Source organism: Oncorhynchus masou, chromosome 13 (genome assembly GCF_036934945.1).
Source record: "Oncorhynchus masou masou isolate Uvic2021 chromosome 13, UVic_Omas_1.1, whole genome shotgun sequence".
Taxonomy (NCBI): domain Eukaryota; kingdom Metazoa; phylum Chordata; class Actinopteri; order Salmoniformes; family Salmonidae; genus Oncorhynchus; species Oncorhynchus masou.
This window is the reverse complement of record NC_088224.1, coordinates 39,376,110-39,388,283: the sequence shown is the minus strand read 5'-3', so window position 1 is coordinate 39,388,283 and position 12,174 is coordinate 39,376,110. Positions and strand designations below refer to the sequence as shown.

General features: G+C 43.0%; 1 protein-coding gene across 1 annotated transcript; it reads left to right on the top strand.

The window, feature by feature from the left end:
- Window positions 1–569: 569 nt before the first annotated feature.
- Window positions 570–12,156, top strand: LOC135552301 (adenylyl cyclase-associated protein 1-like). Its single transcript, XM_064983842.1, has 13 exons — window positions 570–711; window positions 5,887–6,027; window positions 6,272–6,372; window positions 6,512–6,589; window positions 6,926–7,069; window positions 7,431–7,516; window positions 7,821–7,926; window positions 8,562–8,736; window positions 9,093–9,268; window positions 10,222–10,345; window positions 10,428–10,510; window positions 10,789–10,932; window positions 11,055–12,156. The coding sequence occupies exons 2-13, from the start codon at window positions 5,889–5,891 to the stop codon at window positions 11,136–11,138; spliced, it is 1,440 nt and encodes a 479-aa protein (XP_064839914.1). The 5' UTR covers window positions 570–711; window positions 5,887–5,888; the 3' UTR covers window positions 11,139–12,156.
- The last annotated feature ends 18 nt before the right edge of the window (window positions 12,157–12,174 follow it).

Below are 12,174 nucleotides of genomic sequence, written 5' to 3'. Positions count from 1 at the left end.
GACATTTTATTTCAGAAGATGAGGAATAATGTTTGTTGTGTTCTATTTCATGTGTCTGCACTCTCTCTCTCTCTCTTATCCTTATAAGGGAAAGGAATTGTTGCGCGAATAAGAGCGGAAACTCCGCGCGGTGACAACTGGGAACGTCCACAACCATTCCACAGAGTTTCTAAACCCAGAAGCGCAACATCGAGAGACTTTCGGGAACGCGTGCGTTTACAGACCAAACAGAGCAGGGTCGGGGTTATGGGTTTGAGAAGTCAATGAGAGAAGGGAACAATTCTTCCTTAGTTGTTAATTTTCTCGAAATCTAAAAGCACAACTTAGATTTCGAGCCAATGTCTTAAGTAGTTGTACATTTTATTACTCCAACCGTGTGAAAGTGTCAAACTGATACGTTTTCATTTTCGTAAAAACTATTTTATATCGAAGGAATGCCTTTGATTTGACGGCTTGCACGTGCGCAGTTTGACACGAGACAACCGTTAGACCCGATGACGTATTTCTGCGCATGACCTTAGCCAGCCAACGTCGCCATGACATCGCCTACAAGCGTGATCGGGGATTTCTATTGGAGAAGCAGTTTTAGCCCATCTTCATACTGTACTGTCTGTTTTATACTGGAAGAATAGGCAGAGCAGTACGTCTGCTAGCTCCTACACACAATTGACCGTGATTAAAGTCCTAATCAGTGCTTGTCCAATTTAGCAGGTAAGGAGGAGGTTTTGTTACTCTGTGGGACGATGCTGCTTTATATTATTCCTCTGTAAATTGTTTTAGGTGCATAATAGTCCATGTCATAATGCGCCCTCATTGCATGAAGGAATCTTTCCGAAATTATCGTTATGATTTAACCTTATGATTGCTGTCTTGATGTCAAATTGTATTAGCTAGACATTATTCCATGATGCATTATTGGAATAGTGTTGTGCATTTCAGTATGTTAAAACGCCTCAACCCAAATGTGTAGTTATTTATTTTCGCAGACTAGTGTGCAACACTACAAGGGAGGGGTATGCATTAAAATACAGGAATGCCGAAAGACAGGGAGGGGATCGAGCTGACTAGCTAAATCGTTAGAGGTTGTTGTTAACCAACCCATACTCTTACTGTCAGAACAGGGTGTTGTACGTATACATTACGGAAACCGTTTACGTTACCGTTTAAGAACTATAGTAAATCGAGAGTTTCTATTGGGACAAATTCAGGTTTCAAATCCCGTTTCGTTCGGTTTGCTTCCTTTCAATTAAGGTTTTGCAACAAAATCTGCATAATGAATACGCCACAGCTAACGTTAGCTATTTCATTGTTTCCAGCTAGCTACCTAGCATAGGCTAACTATAGATAGCTACCTCGGGCCGACTCCCAATCTCATTATCATCGGTTTGTGAAGATTAGCGGTGCTTCGCTAGCCATGATAGCTTGATGGAACATTGTCTAGCCCAAACGGTGTGTATGACTCTGGATACCGGTAGGCGCAAGACGCCGGCGTATATTTACCATACTTTTCTAATTACTAAAGCAGAAAAGTGTTGTTTAAAAAAAATGTAATCCTTGACCAGAACACACCGCAGACAGACTGTGCCTGAACTCCTTCTCCCTAGTATGTCTGAATGCACGTCTTTCCCGAGTGTGTTGGAAAAATTGTGTAACATACTAAAATCCCTCATTCACAGGGTCTGATATCTATGCTGAAAAGTGAAACAATGTGTTATTGCCAATGGTCCCTTGAATAATAGAACGCTCTTGAAACCTGCAGATTTATTTTCCTTGGACAGGCTAGTTTCCAGGTGCTCATCACTTGGAGGACTTCCAACCGTCGGTAGCTGCAGTGCGCAATTAGGCAATTAAAAGATGTCTTCTTCCTACTTTCCATGCGCACTTTAAGCACTGTTTCCTAACTGTCCATATAAGCAACACAAGTTGACCCACCCTGCTTTAACCACAGCAGCAGGCCTAGGTTGAGTCATTGCACGGAAGTCAAATTACATTACATTACATTTAAGTCACTTGGCAGACGCTCTTATCCAGAGCGAATAAATTGGACTCGGGGTCCACCAGCCCTTGAAGAGCCTTTTTTACAAGCACAATGCCTAGCCCATACATTTAGGTCAAGGGTATGCACTGATACCAAATTTGACAAGATTACTTTATTATGCACATGGGGAAAGTTTGGTCGCGGTTCTGAATAGATAACACATTCAAAGATGGGCAAATGATATACAGTGCATTCGGAAAGTATTCAGACCCCTTGACTTTTTCCACATTTACGTTACAGCATCCTAAAATTTATTAAATTGTGTTTATTCCTCAATCTACACACAATACCCCATAATGACAAAGCAATATCAGGTTTTTAGAAATGTTTGCAAATGTATATTAAAAAAAAAAGTTAAATACATTTACATAAGTATTCAGAACCTTTACTCCGTACTTTGTTGAAGCAATTACAGCCTTGCCTCTTCTTGGGTATGACGCTACAAGCTAGGCACACCTGTATTTATGAACACCTATTTTCTTCCATTCATCTCTGCAGATCCTCTCAAGATCTGTCAGGTTGGATGGGGAGCGTCGCTACACAGCTATTTTCATGTCTCCAGAAATGTTTTATCAGGCTCTGGCTGGGCCACTCCACGACATTTAGAGACTTGTCCCAAAGCCACTGAGTTGTCTTGACTGTGTGCTTAGGGTCGTTGTCCTGTTGGAAGCTGAACCTTTGCCCCAGTCTGCTCTGGAGCAGGTTTTCATCAAGGATCTCTCTGTACTTTGCTCCGTTCGTCTTTCCCTCGATCCTGACTAGTCTCCCAGTCCCTGTAGCTGAAAAACATCCCCACAGCATGTTGCTGCCTCCAACATGCTTCACGGTAGGGATGGTGCCAGGTTTCCTCCAGACGTTACGCTTGGCATTTAGGCCAAAGAGTTCAATCTTGGTTTCATCAGAACAGAGAATCCTGTTTCTTATGGTCTGAAAATATTTTGTGCTTTTTGGCATACTCCATGTGGGCGGTCATGTGCCTTTTTTACTGAGGAGTGGTTTCCATCTCGCCACTCTACCATAAATGCCTGGTTGCTGGAGTGCTGCAGAGATGGTTGTTCTTCTGGAAGGTTCTCCCAGCTTCACAGAGGAACTCTGTGACCATCGGGTTCTTGGTCACTTCCCTGACCAAGGCCCTTCTCCCCAGATTGCTCAGTTTGGCTGGGGGGCCAGCTCTAGGAAGAGTATTGGTGGTTCCAAACCTCTCTCATTTAAGAATGATGGGAGGCCACTGTGTTCTTGGGAACTTCAATTAAAGTTAAATGAAAATGCTGCAGAAATGTTTTGGTACCCGTCCCCAGATCTGTGCCTCGACACAATCCTGTCTCGGCGCGCTACATGCACTGTCAAGTGTGGGACCTTATATAGACAGGTGTGTGCCTTTCAAAATCATGTCCAATCAATTGAATTTACCACAGGTGGACTCTAATCAAGTTCTAGAAACAGTAAAATCAATGGCAACAGGATGCACCTGAGCTCAATTTGCAGTCTCATAGCAAAGGGTCTGAATACTTACACTACCGTTCAAAGGTTTGGTGTCACTAAGAAATTTTGAGAGAAGCAATTTTTTTTGTCCATTAAAATAACATGAAATTGATTAGAAATACAGTGTAGACACTTTTTTAATGGAATATATACATAGGCGTACGGAGGCCTATTATCAGCAACCATCACTCCTGTGTTCCAATGGCTCGTTATGTTAGCTAATCCACGTTTATCATTTTAAAAGGCTAATTGATCATTAGAAAACGTTTTTAATTGTTAGCACAGCTGGAAACTTGTACTGATTTTAAATAAGCAATAAAACTGGCCTTTAGACTAGTTGAGTATCTGCCGCATCAGCATTTGTGGGTTTGATTACAAAATGGCCAGAAACTGACGTATTTCAGAAGAAAGTTCTTTGTTTCTTGCCATTTTGATCCTGTAATCGAACACACAAATGCTGATGCTCCGGATACTCAACTAGCCTAAAGGACAGTTTCACTGCTTCTTTAATCAGAACAACAGTTTCCAGCTGTGTTAACATAATTGCAAAAGGGTTTTCTAATGATCAATTAGCCTTTTTAAAATGATAAACTTGGATTAGCTAACACAATATGGCATTGGAACACAGGAGTGAAGGTGGCTGATAATGAGCCTCTATGCCTATGTAGATATTCCATAAAAATCTGCCATTTCCAGCTACAATAGTAATTTACAACATTAAATGTTTACACATTAAATTGATTTCTGATCAATTTAATGTTATTTTAATGGACAAAAAAGTTGCTTTTCTTTCAAAAACAAGGACATTTCCAAGTGACCCCAAACTTTTGAACGGTAGTGTATATAAATAAGGTATTTCAGTTTTTATTTTTAAATGTGCAAACATTTCTAAAAACCTGAACTTTTTTTCATTATGGAGTATTGTGTGTAAATTGATGAGGGGGGGGACATTTTAATCCATTTTAGAATAAGGCTGTAACATCACAGAAGGGGTTTGAATACTTTCCGAATGCACTGTATACAGTCAGTAAATACAGAAAGTGCAGTTTGAGTGATCAATGATCATCTGTACACTATACAGAACACATGTTTATCTCTAACCAAATCAAGAGCCATTGAATTATTTTTTTTTGCATACCCTGCACTATGTGACAAGCATTGCTTTGTTCTGAGAAAGTGAATGGTGAGGGTATTATCCCAGGAGAATAGAGCGACATGGACCCATTGTCATTAATGGGATGAAGACTGTGTTTCCACTCAGCTGACAGTACCTGAGACAGTCAGTCTGATGAAAAGGGGATCCGGTTTCTATTACACAATGTCAGCCTATAGGGTGTGTCTGTTTGTGTCTGCACTCCTGCAAGGGCATTTCACAACAGTAGAGAGGCTCTAACAACACTTATCACTTCCCACTTTGTCAACACAGAGGACTGTTGTTGAGTATAGATTTAGCTGTGTTCAATTAGCCTAGACGTGCATTAGGTCACATTGAGCATGTTTAGGATGTTCTGGATCGACGTGTACGATAGCATGTTTCAGTTCCCGCCAATATCCAGTAACTTCGCACAGTCATTGAAGAAGAGTGGGACAACAGGCCACAATCAACAGCCTGATCAATTCTATGCGAAGGAGATGTGTCGCACTGCATGGGGCAAATGGTAGTCACACCAGATACTTACAGGTTTTCTGATCCACGCCCCTACCCTTTTAAGCTATCTGTGACCCAACAGATGCATATTTCTTTTCCCAGTCATGTGAAATCCATAGATTTAGGACCGAATGAATTTATTTCAATTGACTGATTTCCTTATATGAACTGTAACTCTGTAAAATCAAAAAATTGTTGCATGTTGCGCTTGATATTTTTTGTTCAGTGTAGTTATGAGTGGTTGCTTTGGTGTAATCTGGCCCGGGTGAAGGTTGCGTAATGGGAATGACAGGGAGGGAAGGCCAGTATTATTCCATTCATACCTGTACTCAGGAGGTCTTGTCCCCCAACCCCATTCCAGTACTCATTGTTTAACCACTAGGTTGGTTAAAGTTACAACTCGTCTCCCCCCTTTTGGTTGTTCTCTGTCCAGTTGTATCTATGGCCGTGATCTCTGATTTTTATTGCCAAAATAGCAGTAGGCTACCTATTTTTTTAATTTTTTTATAGACAATGTATGAGTAACGGAATGACAAAAGACTAACATACCAAGACAAGTAGGCGTACTAATGCACAACTTAATGAACAACTTTAAATGAAAAGCCGACATGATTCAGACAGTCTCAACCACTTGCTGTCAACGACCGCTTGTGATACTTTTATAGTAAAACGAGCAGTGACCACTGAGCCCATCAGCTGATGTGTCGTCTGTCCCCAGGAATGGCGGCGTTGGCAAGTCTGGTGCAGCGGCTGGAGGTGGCTGTGAGTCGTTTGGAGGCAGTGTCGGGAGGTGGCGGTGGCTCTGCTGGAGGCTCTGCTGGAGGCTCTGCTGGAGGCTCTACTGGAGGCTCTACTGGAGGTAACCTTTAGGATATTTCATATTGTAACCCTTTTCACGGAAACACGGATGCGAGAAGTCAGGGAAAGACGGAGACTGAATTGCGAGACCTGGTCCTAATAATGCTAAAGAAATTTCCACAGTACCAGTTGTCATCGTTTGTTTTGTCTTAGATAATGGAGGTAAAATTAAAACATGACTCACAAGCAGAACAAACATATCGTATAAACATTGGTATCTGCCCGTTGCCACCCATTCCTTGCAGTCGTGGCAGCTTACGTGGAGGCCTATGATGCCATCATCACGGGCTCTGTTGGCCAGTACATGACCCTCAGCCAGCAGATAGGGGGCGACGTCCAGAAGCATGTAAGTTAAATTGCACAAGAGGGAAAAGTTGGCTAGTAATGCTCCTCAGGTCTCATGTCACGCTTATTGGTGGATGTGTACGATTCAGTTAACCAAACCTGGACCTTTTCTCATCCCTTTCTGTCTCTCCCTCTCTCAGGCGGACATGATGAAGCAGGCGTTCTCATGTCAGAGACAGCTCCTTGTCACAGCCTCCGGCTCCCAGAAGCCCTCTGATGTGAGTTGGTTCACCCATCAGCGATCACCTTGACCCTGGACATGACATAGTTTTCAACAGAATGTCATTATTTAGATCAACTCAACAGTGCATTTACTGTAGTTGTCTCATTAACGGACATATTGGTATTGAATCAGCAGTGTAGCAATTCGGTTAACTGATTCCAATGGCATGGCTTTCCTACATTCTCTTGCCACATATATTATTCAAAGTAATTAATTGCACGTTATTCCACCCTGGTTGGTGATTTATATTTTGTCTTCAGGTGCAAATACATTCCTTTATTTGCATCTCTAGGATGTTATGATTTAAGTAATGGTTATTTTCCCTCTATAGGCATCCTTGACTGCTCTCCTGATCCCCGTCTCCAAAGTGATCCAGCAGGTGCAGACGTTCCGCGAGCAGAACCGCTCCTCGCCCCTCTTCAACCACCTCTCGGCCATCAGCGAAAGCGTGCCTGCCCTCGGCTGGGTCGCCATGGTGAGTGGAGGGCCTTGGCGTTGTAACCTGTGTGTGTGTGTGATTGCTGGAAACAAGCATGTCTTTCATTCTGCGGAAGTCCTGAGACGGTTGTTTGGCAGTGAAACTGAAACGGTCCCTTTTAGCAACAGTGCATCAGTGTTGAAACTCTGGAATTCTGATGATAATTTTGAGTAATGAATATGAATGAGAACTGCTGCATTTTAGTCTGATCAATAATGAACAAAGTTAAACCTAGACTTTGGTATGCCAGCGGATGCAATGCACGCATCTAATAAACCCTCGTAAGCCATCGCACGAGCCGTGTCCACAGGCTGTTTTGAAGAGCAATAAATCTCCTGCGACGTTCTTGCTCTTCCAGGCTCCTAAGCCAGGTCCCTATGTGAAGGAGATGCAGGATGCTGCCCAGTTCTACACCAACCGGGTGCTCAAGGACTACAAGGAGAAGTAAGGACCATCTGCTGTTTGTTGGCCTTTTAACCTTTTTCTGACTGCCAAGTGGGTGGCAGGTAGCTTAGCGGTTAAGAGCGTTGGACCAGTAGGTGAAGAATCTGTCGATGTGCCCTTGAGCAAGGCACTTAATCCTAATTGCGCCCGTAAGTCACTCTGGATAAGAGCGTCTGCTGAATTAAAACCAAAACCCCAAAAAGTTTTGGTTTTAATCTCATAGTTGAATAATGTATATTTTCTTCATCATTTTGGTCACCCTCCTGTTGTGCTAAGCTAAATTGCCGTGTGTCCTACTCCTCAGGGACCAGAAGCATGTGGACTGGGTTAAGGCCTACCTGTCTATCTGGACAGAACTTCAGAACTACATCAAACAGCACCACACCACCGGACTGGCCTGGAGCAAGAGCGTGAGTCATTTTTACCCTATTCTCGCTCTCTCTTTACTTCTCATGTCACTACAGGAGGGATACACGTTATCGGCTGCTCATAAACAACCAACTTAGTGCTGGGGGTTATCAGCTGCTCATAAACAACAGACTTAGTGCTGGGGGTTATTGGCTGCTCATAAACAACAGACTTAGTGCTGGGGGTTATCGGCTGCTCATAAACAACAGACTTAGTGCTGGGGGTAGGGAAAGGTGATCCAAACCGTTACCATATGAGTGAAGTAATGACATGGGCGTGTTTAGGAAGGCGGAACGGATCCAAATAGAAACCTTCTAATTCTGTTTATCTAACATGTATGAGGATCTGTCATGCAGAGTCAGACTGGGCTCTGTTTGACTTGTCTATCAGCACAGTACTCAACATCCCACCCAGTTGTCAAGTAACGTCTTTAGTTTTATGTGCAACAAGAAGTCTGTCTGTGATAGAGGGCGGATGGTAAAATCACCAATGTGTCGGTTTCTTGTCAGCCGTTCCTATCTGCACAGTTCCAAACATTGCGCCTTATTGAATTAGACCCAGTTGTTAAGAGCAGGAAATGACCATGTCTAGGCATGTGTATAACCAATGCGCTGCCTGTTTTTTTTGTCCATCCCAGGGTCCAATAGCCTCGGCCTCTGCAGCTCACCCTGCCGGTGGCGCTCCTCCTCCCCCCGGCCCTCCTCCCCCTCCCATGGACTTCAGCGGGTCATCTGGCGGTGGCGGAGACCAGGGGCCCGACACCCGTAACGCCCTCTTCGCCTCCCTCAACAAGGGAGCTGACATCACCAAGGGTACATATCGAATAATGCATCAGCAAAAATTAAAGAATCAGAAGCTCAATTGATTAAGAAGTACTTTGAAACATACAGGGCTCACTTGAAAAAGATGTGGATCTCAATGTGACTTACTTGGTTAAATAAAGGATCAAGAAAATAATACAATGTAAGAAGCAAATTGACCCCAGCCCTTACATTCATTATATAATCTTCCATTATGTAAAGGCATTGCTCCTTGTCTACCAGGACAATAGCACCACGCCTGACCCATCTTACAGTATATTTGTGCTTACTATACTGGATACAAGCCTCTGGTAAATGTCAGTATTTGTGTTCCCCTCTCCTTCCCTACCTTTACTTTTTGTCCCTAGGCCTGAAGCACGTGCCCAAAGACCAAATGACTCACAAGAATCCCAACCTGAGGACCCAGACCGGTCCGGTGTGCACAGGGCCAAAGCCCTTCAGCTCCCCCAAGACAGAGGCCACCGCCGCCCCCTCTCACAAGCTGCCCCCTGTTCTGGAGCTTGACGGCAAAAAGTGGAAAGTGGTGAGATATTGGTCCTTGTCAAGTCGTTTACACTGGTATACAATAATTTAACTTGTATAGCGCTTTTCATTACAGAAAAAAATCTCGAAGCACATAAAAAGCAAAACAAACAACATTTTAAATTGATATGGTAGAGATGGAGATTGAATGTCTATATTTGGCTTCAGATATAAGGCTGGGAGTTGAGGCAGTTAGGATTGGAAAGGCAATGTAGCTTCAGTGGAGCGGGCTTTGACGGTTCAGCCAGAGAGAAACAAAGACAGTCTGACAAACAGGCCCAGAACGCTGCGTCAGTGCACCACATCGGCTTCTCTGACAGTCAGTTCCTCCTATAGGAAAAAGGTTCTTATGGGCAATGTTCTCTCTCCAGAAGCCCTTAAAACCTCTACAGGATCTATGTCCCCCCCCCCCCCCGATGGTTGAGCTAATGATATTGAAAGTAACAAAAAAATGGCCCATGACATCGACATATCTGATATGGGCAGAAAGCTTAGATTATTGTTAATCTAACTGCACTGTCCAATTTATAGAAGCTATTACAATGAAACAATACCATGCTATTGTTTGAGGAGAGTGCACAATTATTAACTTAAATGTATTAATAAACCAATTATGCACATTTGAGCAGTCTTGATACAACATTGAACAGATATGCAATGGTGCATTGGATCAGTCTAAAACTTTCCACATGCCCTGCTGCCATCTAGTGGACAAAATCAAAATTGCGCCTTGGCTGGAATAATACATTATGGCCTTTCTGTTGCATTTCAAAGATTCATTTCAGTGAACTCACGAAGGGCATATTTCAGATGTGGGCTGTTGGTTTACCCCTGAGCTGAATGCACAGGTTTCTCATGCACTGATCACTACAGTCCTGAGACATTTGCATTTTCAGGAGTGGAATGTATTTCCTCTCTAACCCCTAACCTCTTACTCTGTGTATTGACAAATAGGAGAACCAAGAGGGTGTCCAGGGCATGGTGATCAGCGACACAGAGCTCAAGCAGGTGGTCTACGCCTTCAAGTGTAACAACAGCACCCTGCAGATCAAGGGCAAGATAAACTCCATCACTTTAGGTAAGGACGTACCCATGTGTGGACACATTTTAAAGTCAAAGGTCAACGAAGGGCATTTGTTAATAGGTTTCCTCTCTTGTAGACAACTGTAAGAAACTGGGTCTGGTCTTTGACGACGTTGTGGGCATCGTAGAGGTTATCAACTGCAGGGACGTCAAGGTTCAGGTGTGTATTTCTAATCTCCATCAATGAGAAAATGAACACTGAAAAAAGCTGGTCGTACAGTCAATGAACATGGCGATATCACACAACGGTGACAACTGATCAGATCAGCTTTTGTCTGATTTAATATGTAAATGACAGTCTCCAGTTTGATTGTGGGTGTGACATTACACAGATTACTTTGCATGTTTACTAAACTTAGGGCTGTTTTATCTCTGCACGGTACCAAACAGATTTATTTAATCATAGTAGAATCACACTTGACCCTCTGGTGTGTTCAGGTCTTGGGCAAGGTTCCCACCATCTCCATCAACAAGACTGACGGTTGCCACGTGTACCTGAGCAAAGATTCGCTGGAGTGTGAGATCGTCAGCGCCAAGAGCTCAGAGATGAACGTGCTGGTACCTGGTAACGACGGAGACTATGTGAGTACATCTATGGGGGAATCTTGCCTAATTGGCATTATAAAGGCAATTATGGAACAACATGGTAATACATATGATGTGGAAAAGTGATGATAAACTACCATTTCTCCTTTGTCTCTCAGACTGAGATCCCTGTTCCTGAGCAGTTCAAGACGGTCTGGGATGGCAAGAAGCTTGTCACCACTTGTACAGAGATCGCTGGATAGAGGCGCAGCACTCGAAACAGCCTCCCCTTTGCAAATGCCTACCTGACTGATCAACCAACCAGCTAACCAAACCACAAAGTAGACAGATGCCAACCGCACCCATATTTTTCCATTCTGCCAATCAAAGCTTTAGCGGTTTCCTCCTTCAGCCAATGAGAGGACTGCTTGCTTTATCTGGAGCATTCCTTCAGCCAATTGCAGGGAGCGGCTTGTTATTCGATTCGGTTATCCTCATGACCAGTGAGCGTATTCAAATGGGTTTGCCAACAGCCAGGTTGATTTTTGATTTCTTGCTAATGATAAACGTAATAGCGAATGTGAGGGAGCAAAGCTTTTATCACACCTGTGGTTAATGCATCAGCCAATATTTCCTAAAACCAATCGTTAATTGGATTTCCCTTCTGGTCAGGGGGAGGCATGTGTTTAGGGGTCCAAGGTTTCAGTTCCATTTATGCAATTCAGCCGTGAAGCACATGTACAACCAACCCCTCTTTACAGTCGACAATGGTAACATTCATAGAGTGACTAAATATAACATGTCATCACTCTTAAAATAGGTCAAATGACAAGTTACGTGCAGGATCACTGTCTTTTTTTTATCATAACACTGAAGCAAAATGTAAAAGAATAAATGTTAATACCTTGCTCAACCTCCAAGACACATTCCATATTATTCAGACAATATGGAGGTGAATGATGTGGAAGTGGTTTTAGCAACAAGACGTCAAAATACTGTTTGATCGGTAATGGTTAAGTTTGGGGTTGCCTTGATCTCGGAATGATTTTTGGATTATCTGCTGTAATCATCTGTATAGACATGTCTTTTTAATGCTAGTTGTCTTAACCCCACTGTCGCCATCATCAACCCACCTATCCACTTATGTCTCAAATACAACCTCTGTGGTTATCCTGTTCTTGTAGCTGTCATGCTGATGTGGAGTTTATTTCCTTTGGGTCAAGAATCAAACTTTTGCTCATTAGCACTGGAGGAAAACATTAAAATAATGTTGCAATATAAGTCAGTCTTGAGTCTGAT

What these genes read in the sequence shown, in the direction of transcription:
- LOC135552301 (XM_064983842.1), top strand. Translation starts at nt 5,889, where the DNA reads ATGGCGGCGTTGGCAAGTCTGGTGCAGCGGCTGGAGGTGGCTGTGAGT. An exon ending in TACTGGAGGCTCTACTGGAG is followed by an intron (nt 6,028 to 6,271) that starts GTAACCTTTAGG and finishes CATTCCTTGCAG; the next exon opens with TCGTGGCAGCTTACGTGGAG. An exon ending in ACGGCAAAAAGTGGAAAGTG is followed by an intron (nt 9,269 to 10,221) that starts GTGAGATATTGG and finishes ATTGACAAATAG; the next exon opens with GAGAACCAAGAGGGTGTCCA.